The sequence below is a fragment of the Lepus europaeus genome, chromosome 15 (assembly GCF_033115175.1).
Source record: "Lepus europaeus isolate LE1 chromosome 15, mLepTim1.pri, whole genome shotgun sequence".
Classification (NCBI taxonomy): Eukaryota; Metazoa; Chordata; class Mammalia; order Lagomorpha; family Leporidae; genus Lepus; species Lepus europaeus.
Genome location: NC_084841.1, coordinates 53,487,210 through 53,511,094, shown reverse-complemented (window position 1 = coordinate 53,511,094; position 23,885 = coordinate 53,487,210). Strand labels below are relative to the sequence as shown.

Below are 23,885 nucleotides of genomic sequence, written 5' to 3'. Positions count from 1 at the left end.
GAAGAAAAAAAAATTAATGGTTTGGAAAAACAAAATTAATAAACCTCTATCATCAAATATTTGTTACAGTAACGAGGAACAAAAGGCAGTTGGTGGTAAAACACTATTACACTGATAAACTTAAGAAACCCTTTAAAGACTCTGAAGTGTTGAGTTCACATTTAACGTTACCTGTAGGAACAGCCCTTTATTTGAACATCTTTACATACTAGCAGGTCTCAAGGACCCTCCCTTTGCTCTACAACTCTCCACAGCGATTCTCACAAGCTTGCTTTGGTTTCCTAGCTCCGTGCGTGCTCCATGTTTCCTTTTACTTTACCAAGGCAATGCAAGGCCAAACAGAAATCAAAAGGCTTTCCTAAATCTCCTTACATTTTGTGTTACAGGTAACACAATCTTAAAACTGGCCATTTTAGTTTCACTTGCTGCTTAAAATAAAAAAATTATAAATTAGATTTAAATGGAGTACTATTATAAAACAGATTGCAAGTACCACCATTTACAAATAAACAAACAAACAAACAAACAAAAGTCAGGGGATTTCCATAGCACAGAAAATGCATGGACATGCATCCACAGTAGAGTTAAAAAATTTCCTGTGACTAAAAAATTAAAAACTGAATCACCAGTAACAAATGTATAGTCAATTACTATGACAAGAACAGATCCTGTAGAGCTCTTAAAATGTAATTATTGTCTTTTCCACTCCTTAAAAAAGACATTACATATTTTATTGCATTATTCTATCAATAAAAACACATTGACAGCTTTTTGCTTCCAGATCTTTATAGGAAATAACTTTTAATCTGGCCTTGGAAAGTGAACCCATCAGCACCACCTTCACCTACTCACTCTTCAATTCAATATGCACATAGCAAAAGCCAACACTTCAAATCTCTGCCCACATTAAGAAAAGTAGTTTCAGCAGAAAACATTAATACCAGTCAAATAAAAATAAGGGCATAAAAGCTAAGAGATAGATGGCTCTGCCATCCGTCTCTGGGCTACAATCAAGGCTAACTATTGCCTTGCACACAGTCATGTATATGAAATCCAAAAATAAAACTACCATCTATACAAAAACAACATAGGTTTGTTTTTGTAGCCTTGATTGCTATGTTTAAAAACCTAACAGTAAGTTTTATATGGTATGAATCCAACAGTCTTCTTTATATTCTGTACAGTGGTTCTTTCCCTCTAACCACAAGCTCCATTATTTCATTAATGTACAAATTTGAACATAATTTTTTGAGTTCTTTATATATAAAAATAGTCAAAATATTAATTTCCCCTGCAAGTATCTTCCAGTAAATCTTGCTGTCTTCCCCCTTGCTTGTCCACAGTGCTTATGAGGGAACTTCTCGTACAATGATGAGTTCTACTGTATTCTGGAAAGTTTTAAGCAAGGACACTGCTTGTCCATGTTCAATATTGATAAAACTGTAGCCATTAGCCTAAAAGAAAGAGGAAAAATTTCTTTAAGAAAAACATTTCATATAATTTATTTGCAATTCTGTACTTAAATTTCTGCCAAGTAGTTCACAAACCTGGCAGAAAATAACAATCACTTTGGCAACTTAAAACACACCAGGCTTATAGGTCCTACCCCATACCTTTGTAAATAAAATCTCTGAAGATGCAGTCCAGGAACCCGCATTTTGTCCATGTTTTCAGACAAATCTTATGGAGCAGCCCACTGTAGTAAACACTTGTCTAATTCAGTGTCAGACATGGTCCTGTCTCTGTGTGTGTCCTAATGTAGCCTGAAGTGACCAAACTGCAAGGTAGGGGGCGCTACCCTTCTTATTTGCCTTATCAGATGAAGACCACCAGACCTAGAATTAAAGCTGACATTATTGAGGTCTTATTATGTACCATGCACACAGTTCTAAGTGCTTCAGCACATGAATTGAATTCCTTGATTTTCATAACAACATTCAAAAGTTTTTCATCTTCTAGAGGAAAAAAAATCCAGGCATGGAGAGGTAAAATAATTTCCTTAGTCATAAAAATTGTAATGGATTCCCAAATGGTTCAGGAAAAATAAGTGTATATGAATGTGTGTGTGTGCATGGAGAGGGAGGGGAGCAGGAAGGGAAGAGGACAAAGTCTAAAGACAATGTGGCAAAATATGAGCAAATGGTGACAAAAAGAAGTGTACACAGGTGTCTGCTGTAATATTTTCGTAACTTTTAAGTTTGAAATTAAAGACTTTTTAAAATTATATGTATAAAAAACTTAAAAATTACTATATATCTCCCCCTAAATTATATTTTTAAAAACTGTTAGATCCAGGATCAAACTCAGGCAGTCTCAGTCCCAGAGTCTGTACTTTTGGTTAATAAGCTTAACTACCTAAGATGCCACCTGGGAAACCTGCATCTCAAATCAGAATGCCTGAGTTGGAATCCTGGCTCCAGCTCACGTACTTAAGTTCCTGTCACACATTCAAGGAACCTGAATTGAGTTCTCAGCTCCTGGCTTCAACCTGGCCCAGCCCCAGCTGCTGCAAACAATTTGGGAATGAACCAGCACCAACAAATAGGAGCTCTCTCTTTCTGTGTCTCTGTCTCTCTTCAAATAAGAAAGATGAATATCTGCACTATCAACAATGAAGGCAGGAATAGAAAACGAGAGCTGTATTTCTCTTAGCCTGTCTTCTAAGTCAGAGCTACGCTGTGCATGTTCAGGTAAAATGAGTACCTAAAGAAACACTGAAAAAGAGGGGACATGGGAAAATAAAAAATCTTAATTACCTGAATAATTTTATCACCTGGTTGCAGTAATTTTGACGCTGGCCCTTCAGGCTGTACTCTTGTTACAAATATACCCTTTAATCACAAGAAAGTTATTTACCACAAAACAATATGCATAAACAACAGAGTACACAGAGCAATCTTATTTTCGTATCATGTAAATATGTGAATCATGGCCCAAGATTTCTTAGAGTCCTAGTGTGACAATCATTTATTTTTTTAAAACTTATCTTTTAAAAAATACTTATTTATTTGAAAGGTGAAGTGACAGAGTGAAAGTGCTTATGTGAATGTGAGCAAGCACTCATGCGAAGATGGAGATATACCATTTACTGGTTCATTCCCCAAATGGCCAGGGTTAGGCTGAAAGCAGGAGGCCAGAATTCCATCCAGGCCTCCCACATGTGTGGCAGGGGCCCAAGTATTTGGGCTACCATTTGCTGCCTTCCCAGGCAATTAGCAGGGAGCTGGATTAAAAGTGGAGCAGCTGGGATTTTGAAGTGGCACTCTGGTAGGTGATGCTATTTTTGCTAGTGGGAGGCTTAATTTGCTGTGCCAATAGCTAGTGCCAACCAGCTCCCTGCTGATGCTCCTGGGAAAGCAATGGAAGATGGCTCAAGGGCTTGGGCCCCTGCTACCCATGTGGGAAACCAGGATAAAGTTCCAGGCTCCTGGCTTCAGCCTTTCGGGGGGTAAACTAGTGGATGGAAGATCTTTGTCTTTCCCTCTTTCTCTGTCATTCTGTCTTTAAAATAAATCTTTAAAAAAGGGGGAGGTGTGGCACTGTGGTGTGGTGGGTTATTACTGTGATGCCAGCATCCCATATGGATGCTGGTTTGAGTCCTGGTCGCTCCATTTCTGATCCAGCTCCCTGCTAATGTGCCTGGGAAAGCTGTGGAAGATGGCCCATGTACTTGAGCCCCTGCACCCATGTGGGAGACCCATATGAAGCTCTTGGCTCCTGACCACCCAAGTCCCGGCTGCTTTGGCCATTTGGAGAGTGAACCAGTGAATGGACAATCTCTATCTCTCTCTCTCCCTCTCCGTCTCTGTAACTCTGCCTTTCAAATAAATAAATCAATCTTAAAGTAAAAAAAAAGTTACAGAATTACTTTCACAGAGGTATGCAAAAGCAGTAAGAAAATTAAAAAGCACTTGATATTATCATGAACATACAAAATTTCTGGTTACATTTTCTTTCTCAATTACTTTGAACTAATCAAATTTCAAAGCCAAAGCTAAATAATACAGAGGGAAATTTAAAAAATGATATCTATCTAGATTTACAGAAACATCTATTCAATTTTCACTTATATACAAGAGATATTGGAATTAATAAACAAAGCTTACATCATCATCAGGTCTGAATGGGTTTCCTCTACCTCCAACACCTCCTGATATGCTAAATCCAAGTTCTGGATCCTTTTCAACTCTTACTCGAATCTGAGTTAACATGAAAATAAAGAACACTACTATAACTATTCCAAAAAAAGCCACAACATGACAATATTCATATTAAATATTGGTGAATTAAATTCAAATAAATATGTAAGGATTCATCAAAAATAAACATTTGGGCAGATGAAATGACACTGTAACACAGAACATTATGTTAATGAGTTAGTGAGTTAAAGGCACAGCTAGGATTACAAAGCATAGCTCCTATTTTTTGCTTGTCTTAGGAAATTAATGTTGACCCTATTTTACTTTTTAGATACCATGGATTCTAATGACATAAGCACAACACAGGTACTATCAGTTTGTACTTGTGGACCGTCTAAAACAGTATCTCCGTCTACTGGCTTGTTTCACAATAAATCTAAAATATTCATTTGTGGTTTTGGGATAATAACTCTTCATTTCCTGAAATTGATAGTGTTTATAACCTAGCTATAAAAATGGTATCAAAACTAAACTTTTTCACAGATTATTCCCTTTTATCAGAGACTCAGCCAAGACAAAGCACTTGATCTTTATCTAAGTTCTTAACAGCATTTATCATTTTAACAATAAATTACCAATATATATGAATGGCCTAGGACTTTTGAAGTAATTTTTAAGATTAAATATTTACTATAGTATGTAGACTTCTAGTCCAGTCAAATTTTAAAATCTGAGGAATGAAGCCTGTGTCACAGCTTAATAGCCTAGTATTTATACTCCTATAGAAGGTCTAAATACTGGAATATTATCAATTAGTTCTAGAAAAGCAATCTCCTTGAAATAAAAAAAAGCCACTCCAGAAATACTAACTTCTGTGATATGATCTATGAAGTTTAACATCATATAAACAATATAAAACTAAACCTTTAAACAAATGCTAAAACTCTATATAGCATTATTGCTAATAATTAAATAACCTATTGAAACACATGACAAGCTTAGTCTCATATTTTAAGTAGTCTTGATTATTCTTACCTCTTGTTTTGCCAGTTCATGGCCTTGTCTAGGAGAACAATGGGGCTGTGTATGTGGAGGCTGGTGGGCCACTTTCAGCATCAAGTAATCAATTAGTTGTTCTCTAGAGGGATGCCTTGCCACAGATGCCTGAGGGGGGTGATGTATTTGACTATAATTTGCCTGAGGCCTGAGAGGCTGGCCCATCTGTCCATTACTCAAAGGCATCTAAGAAAAACATGAAGTATCTTAAAATGACCAATAATAATGTCTTATTACAAATATTCGGATTTTTTTCTTGGAGCATTATGAAAGTACTAAAGCACTAGAGTTTTAACATTCTAAATTACATAACACCATGCCACTTACTATTTTTCTCTAATTTTAAACCTTAAAACAAAGAAGATATTAGTGTCTTAATTCTAAATTTTCCTGATAGTCACTCTTTTAAGCTTTCAAATGAAACTATATCATATCTATACTTTAAATTATTGCTTTGTTAGACTTGAATTGCCAGCATCCCATATAGGTGCCAGTTCAAGTTCCAGCTGCTCCACTTCTGATCCAGCTCTCTGCTGATGTATCTCAGAAAGCAGAGGAAAACAACCCAAGTCCCTTGGCCCTTGTATTCATGTGGGAGACCCGCAAGAAGATCCTGGCTCCTGGCTTCAGACTGGCTCAGCTCCAAGCCGGTGTGGCCATTTGGGGAGTGAACCAGAGGATGGAAGAACTCTCTCTCTGTAACTCTTTCAAATAAATCAAATAAATCTTTTAAGTGTATATCCATTCATTTTTCTTCAGATAAAAGTTAACTTTGTGGTACACTTTTCCTTAATTTAAATTTAATTTTCTACATTTATTCTTTTCCAGATTTAACAACCCAATTCAATTATCTATGTGGCAGAAAGTTTCTTTATTCCTCATATGTGTATTCATGAATTAGAAATTTAAAACTCTTATAATATAAATCTCATATTAATCGCAAGAATCAACTGTTAACATTTTACTTTATTTCTCACAAACCAAACAAAAACTTGAGATTATTAGTTTATCATGGTTAAAGAACTATCTTTGCTTTAAATGCTGCTCATTTTTTAGTGACTGAGCATGAATTTTAGACTTCACCTTTGCAGTTTATTAGTATGAGGGAGAAAAACAGGTTATATTCATGTTATAAATATTTGCATACAAAAATATTTTTGCATAAAAAGGGGGAAATAAATACATTTAAACTATTCAATCACTTAAAACTTTGTTAGAAAAGTTTGGAAACTGGTAACATTTTTAGACTTGCATGTTAATTCTTATGTGAATGTCTAGCCTTGCTGAAAGATACACAAAAGTCAGACTTAGGTGAAGAAAATGTATACTTTTTAAAAAAAAAGAACTCTTGGGGCCAGCGCTGTGGTGTAGCAGGTAAAGCCACCGCCTGCAGTGCTGGTATCCTATATGGGCACCGGTTCAAGTTCTGGCTGCTCCACTTCCGATCCAGCTCTCTGCTACGGCCTGGGAAAGCAGTGGAAGATGGCCAAGTCCTTGGAGCCCTGCACCCTCGTGGGAAGACTGGGAAGAAACTCCTGGCTCCTGGCTTCGGATTGGCGCAGTTCCGGTCATTGTGGCCAACAGGGGAGTGAACCATCAGATGGAAAACCTCTCTCTCTGTCTCTGCCTCTCCTCTCTCTGTGTAACTCTTTCAAATAAATAAATAAATCTAAAAAAAAAAAATGTACTTTTTCATTGTTACACCTGAGAACTTAGTACAAAATTGTGAGTGAGATTTTATGACACAGCACAAAGATTATACTACTGTAGGACAAATCTTGTATTGGTGATGAAAAAGAAAATAAGGAGGCATATTATCCCCGTATCTTTGAAGAAACTATGGTTATTTGTTACCTGGTCACTATAGATTTAAAGTACTTGATTTGCCCAGAAGTAATTAACTGGTTGTGCTGTTGCTTTACTGTACACAGTTCTGCAGATATCCCTTGTGTTTCTCTAAGTTTGTATCATTTATTCCTATGTGCAGGTTCAGCATCTTTCTCCCAAGTAAAATCCAGATGATAATTACTACTGACCTAAGAGTCGTTCACAACTGGATTTTTGGTCTTGCCTATATCAATGTTAAACACACACATGAACTATATTAGGCTATGATTACAAGATGGCTGGGAATATTAAAAAGTATAAAATAAACTTAGAAATCCAAACCATACAATGCGTATGACACACACACACACCAAAAAAAAAAAAAAAAAAAAAAAAAGAACTGGATGACACAGTTCAAATAAAAGAAAACAAGCTCAAGTAAAACAGATGTGTCTAACTTATGTATCAGATGCCTGGGTATCTATTCTCAGGAGCAAAAGTTTCATAAAATAAATAATTATGCTTTATAATTATACTTGGTTATACTAGAAGGCATGGGATTAGTTAATAAAATAAGAAAAAATAGCTGAGGGAAAATAGTAAAGAATTAACTATCTGGCATTGGCCACAGATAATCTATTTCCAAATAAGCAACATTTTTTTTGGGGGGGGGGGCTAAAAAGGGGCTGAGAACACAACCATTATCTATTTCATATACAAAAGCCAAGGTGATCGCTAACAACATTTGAGGAACATTTAATAACATCTGGTAGTAGTAAAAGATCCTAGAATAAAGAATTTAAGACAAGTTCATCTTCAGCTCTCCAAGAATGACAAAAAGCCCTTGCTTCAAATGATAATATTTATAAGTAGGCAGTACTACAGAAATTCAAATGCATCAATAAAACAATTTTCCAATATGGAAACTCATGAAATAAACCAAGAATAACAGACAAATTCTGTTTTATTTATTTCTGAATTTAAAAAAACCTAATTAATCATTATGGGAAGGCCCTCTCAAAAAAAGTATTATCAGTTAAAGCATAAATGGCAGTTCTCGTTCAAAAGCTGCAAAACACAGTAAACTCACAGATACTACTTCATTTATTTCCTGAGCACCTACTTTTATCAAGCTGTCTGGAAGAACATCTTTGTGACTAAGTGTAGCTGACGAGTAGTTCTGCTGTCCTGAAATGAATGTATCATCTTGGCAAGGATCTCCTGGACTGGATGTCTGGGGATGGTTCAAATGAGGAGGAAATAAAAGGTAAACAAATAATGTTCTTCAAGATGTGAAACCAAAATGATGATGACACTGAGAGAAGATTATCAAAAAATAATGCTAGATAGTGGAAAGATGATGTCCCAAATTGAACATTATCATCACCAGTGCCATCAATTAATACCTTTAACTTCTTCCAAAGGTGCATGGCAAGATGTTTGTTCTTGCAATGTGTGAAAAAAATGATAGATGCATACTATTAATCTATTTCTTAGTAATAGACACACATAGAAGACAAATTCTTCTATGTTTCTTTTTAAAATACAATACACAATTTTTTACACTTTTTAAGAAACAAATTATTAAGCAAAGTAAAGGGTCTCAAATTTTAAGAGCAACTTAAACATACTATTGATGAGCACCACAAAAAAATTTTTTTGGTAAAAAAATTAACCACTGTTCTTTTAATAGCATGGTACCACATGGGATTTTTTTCCCCCTAAACTTTTCTTATTAGCAGCACCAATAAATTTATGGTCTTATAAAACTTACTTTAGCTTAATTCTGTCCCATTATTTTAAAAGCACTGATTTGGGGAAATGCTTCTAAAAATTTGGAGAAATGCTTCTAAAATCAACTAGTTCGTATCTTCATATGCTAAACAATATTTTCATAATTCAGCTTACTAATTGGTTTAGAGAAAAAACAGACTCAATCTCATTATCCCTGAATATTTCATATTTTAAGAAATAAGACATCTGTATTTTTCACTATAATTTAGTTCTGAGCACATCTAGACATATATTAGTAAACAGATTATGATAAACAGCACTATTTTCAAAACAGTACATGACTAGCAACAAAGAAATATAAATTACCATGTTGAAAAATAATCTGAAATCTACTTCATTAGAAATTTATATCTTAGAAATGATTTTTGCAATATATCTACCTTGAAGAGCTAGTTGCTAGTTCAAACCATGGCTTAGCAATTTTGGACATGGTAGCTAATTTTGTGTGTACAAGCAATGAATATTTTCCTTCTTGAGGTATGCTTTTAGAATATGTAATAATCAACTTGCAGCTTGAAATTTAAATCCAAGCCTGAAAGTACAATTATGTTTATCTACTCCTTAAAAGAACAAGCATATTATGAATGAAAAAAAATTCAAAGGATTTAAGAAAAATAAGCACAAAATTTTACTGTAAAAAGAATATGGAAAGGTAGGCATTTTGGCCAAGGGTTAAACTGCCACTTGGGACCCATCTATATTAGAGTGCCTGGGATGGAATCCTGTCTCTGCTTCTGATCCAGCTTCCTGCTAATAAATCTGCTGGGATGCAGCAGATGATGGCTCAAGTACTTAGGTCCCTGCCACCCACGTTGGAGACCCAGATACAGTTCCTGGCTCCTGACTCCTGATTTTGGTCTGGCCCAGCTCTGGCTGTTGTGGGCATTTTGGGGTAAGATGGAGGGTGAATCAGCAAATGAAAAATGTTTCTTCACATGATTCTGTCATTTTGCCCTCCAAATAAATAAATAAACTTCAACAGCACAGGAATCAATTGTGCTAGGTGACAAAAGACAGGGTTAAGACTAGGTCAGATGGTAGCCAGTGAAAAGTAAACCAAAGAGAGACTGTTCCTGTTCTAGAACACAAAACAGGAATGTAGAAGGGAACTTCAAAAAGTTTGTGAAAAAATGGAGTTAAAGATAGTTTATTTTGAAGTGAAAAAAGTTTGAAAACCATGCATAGACTTTTCATAACATTTCCAAGAAGTTTTTGAAGACCCCTTATATTCAAAAAAAGAAGGGTGATAGTGACACTAAGGAAAAAGTGAAATACAGGGAAGTAAGCAGTCAATATGGAAATAAAAACTATGAGAAAGGGGATGAAATAGTTATGGGGGGAGAAAAATCTTTTCATTTCAAGATGGGAGGAGGGAGCAGAAGGAAGTATCTGTTTAGAAGATGTGCTACTTCTAGTTGTTACGGTGATGGGGCTGGTAAGCATAAGGTTAAGCTGTTGCCTGCAGTACCAGCATTCCATAAGGGTGCCAGTTTGTGTCCCATATTCTGGCTGCTTCACTTCTGATCCAGTTCTCTACTAATGCACCTAGGAAAGTAGTAGAAGATGGCTCAAGTATTTGGGCCCTTGCCACCCACACAGAAGACCCGGATGAAACTCCTGGCTTCTTCCTGGCCCATTTGGGCAGTTAACCAGTGGATGGAAGAGCTCTCATCTCTGTCACTCTGCCTTTCAAATAAATTAAAAAAAAAAAAAAAAAAAAACTTAAAAAAAAAAAAAAAGTTATGGTGAGAAAAACTTTGCTACAACTGCCAAGTCAGAGTTGGTCAGATCTTTCTCTGCCCTTAAATTAAAATAATAAACCTTTCCATTCACTACTTAGGACTATGGTGAAATGTGAGTGTGATAAACGATCTGGCCTTTGCTTTCTCACCAGTACTACTATACCTTCTCCAGTATCATATTTCATCAGACTCAGTGAATAATGATTAAATTTAGTTCCAATCACTGAAAGTAAAATTATTCCTTCCTCAATGAGCTCTATGGATTTAATATGGCATAGCCTTAAAATCCTGAATAAGGGAGAGTTAATTTTACTATTAAAAGAAAAACCTATAAAGAATAATAGTTTTTAAAAAGCCTCTCAGATAGCTACTCCTATTGATAAGCTTTTTGCATAAATAAAAAAGAATACTACATTAACTTATGACCAAAGAAAATGAAGGGTTAGACTAAATCGGCATTGAAGAAAGTTTTAGAACTAAGCCATGGAAGAACTTGGAGGAAATCAAGATTTCTAATCTATAGTAAAGAAAACTTCTTCTAGAGCCATGTAAAAACATTTAAAATTTGGGGTTTTCTCTTTAATGTGCTAAAAATATTCATCTACTATAGGTACTCACTCGAAAAATGTGCCCACCAGAACCTCTTCCGTCTGCAACACTCAAGGCAAGACTGCCCTGGCTGCCATGCAGATCCCTAGAGCTGCCATAGTGAAAACTGCTTACAGCAGTCAAATTGGAATTAAAGGACCTTGACAGCATGCTCTGAATGAAGAGGGGATAGATTTAAGAGATTAGTGTAGCATGCAAAATCCACAAGACATGTTATGTATATAGACTTATTTACGAGTAATCCCAATACCACACAGAAATCTCATGCAAGTTGAATTTGTCTAGATGCACAGAAAGAAGTGGTCAGAGCCACTGAAAGACATACTATTTACCATATATTTACACGACAACACACAAATATAACATATAAATTAAGAACAAGGGAAGAATTTACAAACATAGTTCTTTTATCATGCTATTATTTCCTAACACATTTTTTATGCTTCAGAAAATAGAAACTGACACAATATTCAAGTATATATTTATATAGTCATGCACAAACTGATTTCTCAAGATAAAGATGAATTTTACCAAGTTAAATGGACTTCTAGAGCATTCACTTCATTTTACAGAAACGAATTCTATTTTACTAAGTAAATTGAGAGGTTAAACATACATACTCTAACGCAAAATATATTTGTGAGAAATATCTGACTCATGGCAATTTCCATTTCTATAAAATGTTATTTTCCACATTTATAAAAATATCTGACATTAAAGTTTAACACACACACACACATTTTAGTATAAAACTTTTGAAAGGTTCCTGCTGCTCTACAATACCCAGAAGAAAAAAACCTACAAAATGCATGTGTAACACATTTTTCCCATTCAAAAAGATCTCTACTTTGGGAGTACTGGTAGACTTTTCTGCCTATACTTGAGGAGCCACTCATGGAATCCTCCCACAGACTGAGTTCAGAGGTGTTGGGTGGGAAGGTACACAATAGCCCATGTGTGTGAAAGAGCCAAAGGGAAAAAAGTTGACATGGCAAAGAACACATTAGCCTTCAAAGTGTGCTGCCCATGCTCAACAACCTTGTTGAGGGTTCCCAGCCTTCCCCACTTCTCTGTGACATCACAGAGAAATCTTCCTAGCAGCACCAGGAGGGCCTATTCAGTTTTATACCACCGTGAAAATAAAACCTCAAGAGGATTTTCATGAATTTCACTGGAAAAAGCTCTGCCTAGCAACATCCCAGAAAATGAAGGAAGGGCAAGGAGAAACAGCAAGAAGTGGACCACATACCCATATAAACCTCAGTCTAAATGCACACTGGACATCAGTTCCTTGCTGAGCTGCCCCATCTAGCCTGTTGGATGTACTGCTTCATCAAACTTTATTAGCTTGTTTATTGCCACTTTGTTTCAGATCTGAAAACTCTTTTCTTAGAGAAGGACAAGAACCTGATTCAGCCATCTCTGGTAGTAAATGTACCTTCAGTAAGTGCACTGTCTGGCTTTCACTTTTTGCTACGGTGTTATGGTGTTATTTCATGTGAATGCTTTAAGTCATGTTCATGAATACCAAGCTCTTGATGGTCAAATTGGGAAACCCATATTTTGTGTGCATGGTCTGTTAGTAGGAAATACAGAAATTGGGGCTGGTGCTGCAGCGCAGTGAGTAAAGCTGCCACCATGGGCGCTGGTTTGAGTCCTGGCTGCTCCACTCTTGATCTAGCTCCCTGCTAATGGCCTGGGAAAAGCAGCAGCAGGTAGCTGAAGTGCTTGGGCCCTTGTCATCCATGTGGGAGATCTGCATGAAGCTCCTGGTTCAGCCCTGGCCTTTGCCGCTATCTGGGAAATGAACTAGTGGATGGAATATCTAACTTTTCCAAGTAAAATAAGTAAATCTTAACAACAACAACAACAAAAAGTGCAACAGACCTATTTAAAAAATAAAAAAGAAATATAGGAATGTTCTAATAAGCATATAAGCATAACTCTTAGGAAATATAGACCTCCAGATTCTGAAGTTGGTACTGAAAAATCAAGAAACATTAATACATGATTCAGTATGAAAAGATCTATAAAATTATCATCTATATTTTTATTTTGTGTATCCTAATGTAATGACAAAGAAAAGGCTAAACTTAATAGCTCAGACCTGCATTTCCCCAAACCATCTCAGCAAATCTAATACTTAGCAGAGGTAGTTTGCACTAACATTAGATTAGAATCTAAAAATAGGGGACGGCGCTGTGGCTCACTTGGTTAATCCTCTGCCTGCGGTGCCAGAATCCCATATGGGTGCCGAGTTCTAGTCCCGGCTGCTACTCTTCCAGTCCAGCTCTCTGCTGTGGCCCGGGAGGGCAGTGGAGGATGGCCCAAGTGCTTGGGTGCTGCACCCGCATGGGAGACCAGGAAGAAGCACCTGGTTCCTGGCTTTGGATGAGACACTTGTGTCCCATAAGGGAGTGCCTAGGTTTCACACCTGCCTCTGCTCTTGACTCAAGCTTCTTGCTACTGCAGATCCTGGGAAGTAGTGGTGATAGTTCAAGTAATTGGGTCCCAGCCACAGGTGGGAAACCTGGATTGAGTGCTGGGTTCCTGGCTTCAGCCTGATCACTCCTGGTTGTTGCTGACATTTGGGGAGTAAACCAGTGGTTTGAAGATCTCTCTCTCCATCTCTAATAAATAAATATATATATATATATATATATTTTTTTTAAATTACATACACCAAACGCTATAAATGACACACAGAGTTTTAACATGTTGTTAACTAAGGTGGTCTTTTTTAATGACATGCAGGTCCAGAAATATACAGGTCTTTTTCTGTCATCTCTGAATACATATAAGCTTATTATAAACACTTAACTAATAAATAACGCTGAAGCTCAAAACAGGACTGATCTTCATTTCAGGCTTATACACAGACATCCAAATAAAACTGTACTCTAGGGACCAGCGCTGCAGCGCAGGGAAGTCGCCACCTGCAGTGCTGGCATCCCATATGGGCGCCAGTTTGAGTCCAGGCTGTTCTACTTCCAATCCAGCTCTCCACTACACCCTGGGAAAGCAACAGAAGATGGTCCAAGTTCTTGGGCCCCTGCACCCGAGTGGGAGACCTGGAAGAAACTCTTGGCTCCTGGCTTCAGACTGGAAGAGCTCTGACCATTGCAGTCAATTTGGGAGTGAACCAGCAGATCAAAGACCTTTCTTTCTCTCTACCTCTCCTTCTCTGTGTAACCCTAACTTTCAAATAAATAAACAAATCTTAAAAAAAAAAAAAAAAAAAAAACAACTGTACTCTGTCACAATCCATTGTGCAGAGCTCAATTAAATGTTTGGGAGACCAGGATAAGCACCTGGCTCCTGCCATCGGAACAGCGCGGTGCGCCAGCCGCAGCGCGCTACCGCGGCTGCCATTGGAGGGTGAACCAACGGCAAAAGGAAGACCTTTCTCTCTGTCTCTCTCTCACTGTCCACTCTGCCTGTCAAAAAAAAAAAAAAAAGTTAGGCAAGATGTTCTCGGCAATCTTGTTCATTACATGCTGACAGTTGCATAATACAAACCAACATGGCATTTATCATGTTGTGTTAACCATATTATGGTTTGGAATGCTTCATATTTGAATTTTCATATGATAAAGAATATCACAAGTGCTAATATTAATAGTAATTCAGTGAAAATCATTTTTTAGGCTGGCGCTGCAGCTCACTAGACTAATCCTCTGCCTATGGCGTCGGCACCCTGGGTTCTAGTCCCGGTCTGGGTGCCGGATTCTGTCCCTGTTGCTCCCCTTCCAGTTCAGCTCTCTGCTGTGGCCCGGGAAGGCAGCGGAGGATGGTCCAAGTGCTTGGGCCCTGCACCCTCATGGGAGACCAGGAGGAAGCACCTGGCTCCTGGCTTTGGATCCGTGCAGTGCGCCGGCCGCAACACGCTGGCTGTAGCGGCCACTTGGGGGGTGAACCAACAGAAAAAGGAAGACCTTTGTCTCTCACTGTCTAACTCTGCCTGTCAAAAAATAAAAATAAAAAAATAAAAAAAGAAAAAAAAAGAAAATAATTTTTTAAGAAGTTCTTATTCCTTATTAGTCTGATATGGGATGTCAGCATCACAAGTGGTGGCTTAACCTGCTGTGCCACAACGCCAGTCCCTGCAATAATAATGTTTTTAGAACTTTTTTTTTTTAAAGGTCTATTTCTCTTGAAAGAGTTGGAGAGACAGGGAGAGAGAGAGATCTTCTATCTGTTGGTTCACTCCCCGGATGACCACAACAGCCAGCACTGGGCCAGGCTGCAGTCAGGAGCTTCATTTGGGTCTCTAATGTGAGATACTTGGGCTATCTTCCACTGTTTTTCTCAAGCCACCAACAGGGAGCAGAATCAGAAGTGGTACAGCCGACGTTAATATGAAGTGTTGTCGTCACAGGTGATGGCTTTACCAGCTATGCCACAATGCCTGTCCCTAGAACATTGTTCAAAGTATAAAAACAAAGCATCTTTAAAATCTACATGGGGGCAGGTGTGTGTGTGTGTGCACACGTGCGCGTATGTGCAGCGTTGTCACATAGCTACACAGTGCGTTAAGCTGCTGCTTGTAATGTCAGTATCCCACATTGAATTGCATGTTTGAGTCCTGGCTGCTTTACTTCCAATCCAACTCCCTGCTAATGCTCCTGAGAAGGCAGCGCAAGATGGCTCAAATATTTGAGCTACTGTCACCCACATGGGAAACCAGGATAGAATTTCTGGCTCCTGGTTTTGGCCTGGCCCAGACATAGCTGTTGAGGCCATTTGGGGAGTGAACAGTGGATGGAAAATCTACCATTCTGCCTTTCAAATAAGTAACTCTTATTTTTATTGAATGAAATGATTTTTAGGAAAATGGTGGCAGAATTGCTTAATCTACTGTACCACAACACTGGCACCAAGAATATATCTTGAGATATATCTTAAGATAAAACTTTTATATAAGATCAGGTAAAAGCAGTCTCTTATGTGAATTCTTAAGATCAGGAAGAAGCAAAAACCAAAATGCATCTTTAACAGAGAATAATAAAATACCCTAGAAGGAATACAACAGAGCTACTAACAGCAGTGTATTTCCTAACCAATGAGCTAGAATATACCACAATGCACTAACTAGTCATCATGTGGTCTGGGAGGTGAGTGTCTTGGCAAATCTATTATGGGAAAGAGCACTCCTCTTAACTTCAAAGTATGATCTATGCAATCTTAAAAAGATAGGAATTACCTATCAGCTGTAGATTTGTGTTCAGTCTGCCCTTGTTTCTTTTCTTACACATCTTCTTTTGCTTTTATTGAATTAATTCTCATCCAAATTACTCGTGGACACAGCTAGGTAATTGTCATATACTCTCAAAGAAACTGTACTGCAATTTTTTTTTTTTTTTTTTTTTTTTGGACAGGCAGAGTGGATAGTGAGAGAGAGAGAGAGAGGCAGAGAGAAAGGTCTTCCTTTTTGCCGTTGGTTCACCCTTCAATGGCCGCTGCAGCTGGCGCATCTCGCTGATCCGAAGCCAGGAGCCAGGTGCTTCTCCTGGTCTCCCATGCGGGTGCAGGGCCCAAGGGCTTGGGCCATCCTCCACTGCCTTCCTGGGCCATAGCAGAGAACTGGCCTGGAAGAGGGGCAACCAGGAGAGAATCCAGCGCCCCAACTGGGACTAGAACCTGGTGTGCCGGCACCGCAAGGCGGAGGATTAGCCTGTTGAGCCACGGCGCCAGCCGTGTACTGCAAATTTTTAAGTATGTATTTTATGCAGCAGGAAAAAAAAAGCTAAGTGGTACTCATAACAATGAGGTGGGGGCTGGCCATCGTGGCACATAAGATTAAGTTGCTGACCGCAACACAATGGCATCAGACACCAGAACACAGGTTAGCATCTGGGCTACTCCACTTCTGATCCAGATCCCTGATAACGCACCTGGGAAGACAGCAAAAGATGGCTCCAGTGCTTGGGCCCCTGCCACCCATGTGGGAGACACAGATGGGATTTTAGGCTCCTGGCTTTGGCCTGGCTAAGCCCCAGCAGTTATGGTCATTTGCGGAGTGACCCAACAGATACAAGATCTCTTTCTCTTTGTCTCTATCCTTCTGCCTTTCAAATAAATACATTTTTTAAAAAGATTTATTTATTTATTTGAAAAGAAGAGTTTATATAGAGAGAGCACAGAGAGACAGAGAGAGAGAGAGAGAGAGGTCTTTCATCCACTGGTTCACTCTCCACAGCCAGGGCTGGGCCAGACTTCAGCTAGGAGCCAGGAGCTGGTTTCAGGTCTTTACATGGGTGGTGGGGCCCAAGGACTTAGGCCATCTTCCATTGCTTTCCCAGGGGCATTAGCAGAGAGCTGGATTGGAAGTGGAACAGGACTTCAACCAGTGCCCATATGGAATGCCAGCATTGCAGGCTGTGGCTTTACCTGCTATACTACAACCCTGACCCCTAAAATAAATTTTTTTAAATTTTTTTTATTTTTATTTTTGACAGGCAGAGTTGACAGTGAGAGAGAGAGAGAGCCGCAAGGCGGAGGATTAGCCTGTTGAGCCACGGCGCCGGCCTAAAATAAATCTTAAAGAAAAAAAAAAAAGAAGACATAGAAAGCAATGTGACAGCTGGCTGCTACCTGCTTTCTATTCGCTAAAGTTCAGGCACATGTCTGATAGGAAACGAGGCAGAGAACAGTCTTAGAAATAAACTACATAGGCCGGCGCCGCGGCTCACTAGGCTAATCCTCTGCCTTGCGGCGCCGGCACACCGGGTTCTAGTCCCGATCGGGGCACTGATCCTGTCCCGGTTGCCCCTCTTCCAGGCCAGCTCTCTGCTGTGGCCAGGGAGTGCAGTGGAGGATGGCCCAAGTGCTTGGGCCCTGCACCCCATGGGAGACCAGGAGCAAGCACCTGGCTCCTGCCATCGGAACAGCGCGGTGCGCCGGCCGCAGCGCACCTACCGCGGCAGCCATTGGAGGGTGAACCAACGGCAAAAAGGAAGACCTTTCTCTCTGTCTCTCTCTCACTGTCCACTCTGCCTGTCAAAAAAAAAAAAAAAAAGAAAAAGAAATAAACTACATAGAAAATAATAAGCAAAACTCATCTCTTCCTCCAAATCTGCTACTTTTCCTCTATGTCCAGTAATTGCAAATAGTATTCCCCAAAACTGTTTTATTTATTCAAGACAAAAATCTCAAGGTTTGTCCTCTTTCCCTAGTGACTGCTTATAGGAACACTCAATCAGAAGTAAACTCTTATAAAAAGTCTGTTTCAGAATTGGCTCCTGAATTCATTCCTTTGTCTCAGCTCCACTAATAACAGTTCATATTTCATTTCCTATCTGGATCACTAAATGGCATCGTAATGCAATCTCCTTGACTACAGCCAGTTCTACACTATCACCTGAAGTTTATTTATAAAACACAGATATGTTACTCCTCTGCTTAAGAAATTTCCAAATTTCTTAGGAAAAGTACAAAAGTTCAAATAGCCTCAACAGTATGTAGTTACAGCAGAAACAAAAAGGACCGAAGAGAATAAAGCAAACTGACAGACACTCAGCTATTTAAAGTTGAGAGGATCACACTAGAAAGAACTAAATATTGGTTGAGATTCAAAGGAAGATACAGTGCATTAATCATATTTTAGGTATCTTTCTGAAAATTTAAGGAATTAAAAAAATAATAACTGAAGCTGAACATGGTCAGAAATGCAGTTCAGAAAAGTCAAGAATGCCATGCCAGAAGCCTTCTGCGTCAGTAACAAGGTTAGTTCAAGATAACATAGATGGAGGGAAAAAAAGCCCTTGGGCAAAAAATTTACACTTGCAATACATTTTCTGTTGTTTTGTTAACTACACAAGTAAACTGCTATTTTCTTACAATATTTACAAGGTCAACAATAGAGAACAGGAGGTCAGAAAATCCTAAATGGAGGTACATATGTATTATTTCTCATGTGTGCACAATCTGAAAGAAATACATACATAAACATGAAAAGTGAACATTCACCTATCAGAAAAAACGGGGAATGAGAGGGAAAAGAAGCACACACTACCACCTCAAGTGTCCTGGTTAAGTTTAAACTTAGAACTCTCAGTATTAGGGAAAATCTCCTAGAACATAAGACAGATAATCAGTGATTTAGAGTATCCTGTTTTATCTTATTTAAATATTTCATGAGACAATAGTTAAGCTCACAAAGAAGAGAACAAAAAATTTATGTTCAGTTACCTTTTCTAACTTTTTGGCCTCGATGTGTCGAAGTACTTGTTCTCGCCAATCATGAGGAACTTTACTTTTTCCTGGAGGCTCCAATAAAGAATGTTCAGAACCCACCCTTGTATTTGGTCTTTTTGAAGGGCTAGTCCGTGAATAATTGAAATCACTAACTGACATAGTTCTCTCTGGTATTTCATTAACAGAAGGCCGAGCACTCTGAGGCCTTGATGCATTTGGACCATCAACACTGTATGTTCGTGCAGAAAGAGGTCTCTGTGATCCTGACATCACTGGAGGAGTTCTTCCCACTGCATGTAACTCTCTGTATGATAAATAATCTCCTTCAGGAATTTGGGCCCTCCTTGTGGGACCTAGATCACCAAGATTTATAGAGGCTGTGGAGGACACACTACTTTGTCGCTGAATTGTACCTCGAGTTACTGCAGGAATGAGTCGTTCATTTGGTGAGATGGCCCACATTTCCCCATGTCTTGCTGGGCCAAGTCTCTGATGTAAATGGTATGCAGTGTTAGCTCGAACATTATTATGGTTAGAGAAATTCATATTGGCAGAATGTTTGGCATAGCTGTGATTTTCTGTGCTCTCTGATCTAGGAAGGCGCTGAGGAGGAAAATTTACTTGATCTACTTGTGGATTTTGTTTAGAATGCCACAAAGTGTCTTTGACTGCAGGATTGCTACTGTATTGGATGTTATATTGTGGGGGACCATATATTTGAGGCATAGATTGTGGGCCACTTGTTGTGGGGCCTCTTACTGTATTTGGCTCTTCAGGATTATGGTTTGAATCAAACTTGAAAATGGCTTTTGTACCTGATATTAAATCAGAAGATGAAGAAGAACCAGTAAATACTTGCAATGGTTGATCATATAACAGTGTGGCAGACTTGCTCCTGACTATATTTTTTCCATCAACAGTAGATGTGATTTTAACTGCTGCACTTGGTTGCTGAGGCCCATTATCACTAAGAATGTCGTAGATTTTTAATCCTCCAGTTTCCATATTGGTTATGCTATGAGATTTCACAACAGATCCAACTGGACCACTTCTCTGAGGAGAGAGATCTTCAGTGCTTTTAGACATACCCACGTCAACAGCAGCATCAACGCCATGTGGTTCAGTCCTACTAGGAGACTGTGGTGTGTCCTCAGAATGTCCATTTACTTTGTTTGTGGATTCCAAATTAGGATACTTATTTCCATTTTCCAAAGGCTCAGCTTCTCTTTTAGAATTAATGCTTAAAAAGTTGGTTCCAAGCACTATATCTTGAGTCTTTGATCTTCCCGCCGTATCAGTTTGAAATGTTTCATTAGTTATAAGTTTATTAAAATTCATATTGAGATGGTCTAATTTCTGAAATTCATTGGATGTGGCTGTTGATTCAACACCTTTATCAAGCAGAACTAATCGCTCTTCAATATTCAGATCATATTCAGGTAAGTCAAAATCTTTTTTATCATGAACCTTGAATTTTTCCTCTGTTGAATTGTTTAAAATATCTCCATTCTGTAAAAGGCTGTTGAAATTTTCATCTTCTTGCCTAAAATAAAGATAATTTTATGAAAAACAAAAATTTACGTATTCTTAGCAACTAGGGCTATTAGTATCTAGTTAGTACACAAGTTAAAGAGTTGATGAGTAGCACAGATGAAATGCATTTATTATCAAGAATTAATTTTAAAATATTATCTTAATAGTCAAGTAATAATGATTTATAGTAGTTGGTAACAAGTAAAACATAATTAAAAGAGGTACCTACATTAATTGTGACCAATGCATTAAAGCTAATTTTCACAAAACGGCTTAATATGGCTACACTACAAAAACGATATTATAGGGGCCAGCGCTGTGGCGCAGTGGCTTAAAACTTTGGCCTGAAGTGCCAGCATCCCATATGGGCGCCAATTCTAGTCCCAGCTGCTCTTCTTCCGATCCAGCTCTCTGCTGTGGTCTGAGAAAGCAGCAGAAGATGGCCCAAGTCCTTGGGCCCCTGCACCCGCACAGGAGACCCGGAAGAAGCTCCTGGCTCCTGGCTTCCGATTGGTTCAGCTCCAGCCGGCCATCTCGGGAGTGAACCAGCGGATGGAAGACCACTCTCTGTCTCTACCGCTCTAACTCTTGTCTTTCAAATAAAATAAAATAAATCTTCAAAGAAAAAAAAAAGATATTATAAATTCTCTTCTACAGCTCCACCTTTCCATAAACGTGCTAAAAAATGAAATGCTTGAAGGTGAGCAGATCAATGGTGAAAAAGCCAGTAACTTCAATAGCTAGATAAAGGGTAAGGGATTTTCATAGGTTGTTCTTTAAAAAAAAAAAAAAGATTTATTTATTTGAAAATCAGTTAGAGAGAGGAGAGAAAGGGAGAGAGATCCTTCATCTGTTCACTCCCCAAGTGGCAGCAATGGCTAGGGCTGTGCCAGGCTGAAGCTGGGTCTCCCACTATGGGCAAAGGACTTGGGTCATCTTCTGCTGCTTTTCCAAGCACATTAGCAGAGAGCTGGATCAGAAGAGAAGCAGCTGGGACTTGAACCAACACTAATATGGGATGCTGGTGCCATAAATGGCAGCTTAACCTGCCACAGTGCCAGCCCCTCAAAGGTAATTCTGAAGCCTTATATTTATTAATTGCCATTTACCATAGTTAATCATATTAACTAAGCAATTACTAAATACAAATATGTAAATAAGAAAACTGCATAGGGGCCAGCCAGTGCTGTGCCGTAGTGGGCTAAGCCTGCACCTGCAGTGCCGGAATCCCATATAAGCACTGGTTTGAGTCCTGGCTGTTCTCCCGATCCAGCTCTCTGCTGTGGCCTGGGAAAGCAGTAGCAGATGGCCTGGGTCCTTGGGCCCTTGCACCCGCACAGGAAATCTAGAGGTGTCTCCTGGCTTTGGATTGGCCCAGCTCCAGCTGTTGCGGCCATTTGGGGAGTGAACCAGCAGATGGAAAGCTTATCTCCTCTCTACCTCTGCCTCTCCATAACTTTCTGTCTTTGAAATAAATAAATAAATCTTTTTAAAAAAGGTAACTACACAAAGCAAAAAACTAAATAATTGCCCGAAGTTCTTCATTAGAAATACTAAAGTCAGGGGAGTGGGTGGGCATTTGGCCTAGTGGTTAAGATACCAATGCAAATGAATGATGCCACATCATAGAGTGCCTGCATTTGATTCCTGGCTCCACTCCTGATTCCAGTGCCCAAACAATACAGACCCTGGGAGGCATAGGCAATGGCTTAAGTACCTAGGTCAGTGCCACCCATGTGGGAGACTGGGACTGAATTCCTGGTTCCAAGCTCCAGGCCATTACAGCCATTTGAAGAGTGAACAAGCAGATGGAAACTCTCTGTCAGCCTCTCATGCACATGTGAACGTGTGTCCCCCGCCTTTTTTTTTTTTTTTTTTTGACAGGCAGAGTGGACAGTGAGAGTGAGAGAGAGAGAGAGAGAGAGAGAAAGGTCTTCCTTCGTCGTTGGTTCACCCTCCAATGGCCACACCAGCCGGTGTACTGCGCTGATCCGAAGCCAGGAGCCAGGTACTTCTCCTGGTCTCCCATGGGGTGCATGGCCCAAGCACTTCGGCCATCTTCCACTGCACTCCCGGGCCACAGCAGAGAGCTGGACTGGAAGAGGGGCAACCGGGACAGAATCCGGCGCCCCGACCGGGACTAGAATCCGGTGTGCTGGCGCCGCAGGTGGAGGATTAGCCTATTGAGCCGCGGCGCCAGCCCCCTGCCTTTTGAATGATTAAAAAAATGTAAAAGGAATCAAAAGAGAAATTAAATCTATTATTCTTCCACATGGCTATGCTGTACTTGGGAAATATCTTTTGAATGTGTCATGCTAAAATCACAGAAAATATTTTATTTCCATGTGATGGCATGCAAATACATTCATATCCTCTTATATAAATATTCAAGTTATGTTTCCACAAATATTTCTTAATACTGATCTTCACATCAGGCAAAGATAACATTTATATTAGAAATAAAGCATAAAAAGTATAGTTATATTCTTTGTTGAGCTTTTAGTTCATCACATAAAAAACAATTTATACAATACCATACTACTTCCCCACAATAAATAAAATCAGTAAAATTTTAGTACTCAACAAATAAATCATTATCTTAACATTTAAGGGGTTATTTTGTAAAAATGCTAGGGTCACAGCTTCAAATTCAGGACAGAAGCGATTAATCCTAACTATAAAACTAAATGCATTTTTAGATATAAAATTTCTTACTTTTATGACAATACAATATATTAATTTTACTTACGTATGCCTGGAATTTAAAAATAATTTAAGTCTCAACAACAGTAAAAATATATGTACAATAAGCTTTCAGTTTAGTAGCAAGGCAAATCTTTCTCTCAAGCAGACTCTAGCTGACACATTAAGACCAAGGTACCATGATGGCATACTCTTGCTTTGATAAATTAACTTCTTGGAATATCAAATAATAAAAATTGTTCTAAACTTCTACTAAATTCCAGGCAATAGGAATTAAGCTAACATA

General features: G+C 38.8%; 1 protein-coding gene across 9 annotated transcripts in view; it reads right to left on the bottom strand.

Moving 5' to 3' along the window:
- Positions 1-770: 770 nt before the first annotated feature.
- The window catches only part of ERBIN (erbb2 interacting protein), a 152,379-nt gene continuing 129,264 nt past the window's right edge, over positions 771-23,885 (bottom strand). For 4 of the 9 annotated variants that reach the window (XM_062212132.1, XM_062212135.1, XM_062212129.1 and 1 more), the window contains 7 exons: positions 19,358-20,906; positions 11,177-11,320; positions 8,146-8,256; positions 5,175-5,381; positions 4,107-4,199; positions 2,757-2,831; positions 771-1,454 (listed from right to left, as the gene is read on the bottom strand). In XM_062212132.1, the coding sequence (XP_062068116.1) occupies positions 1,347-1,454; positions 2,757-2,831; positions 4,107-4,199; positions 5,175-5,381; positions 8,146-8,256; positions 11,177-11,320; positions 19,358-20,906 (2,287 nt within the window). In that variant the 3' untranslated portion in view covers positions 771-1,346. The remainder of the gene's footprint in view (positions 1,455-2,756; positions 2,832-4,106; positions 4,200-5,174; positions 5,382-8,145; positions 8,257-11,176; positions 11,321-19,357; positions 20,907-23,885) is intronic. The other 5 variants (XM_062212131.1, XM_062212136.1, XM_062212134.1 and 2 more) reach the window with 5 other exon arrangements.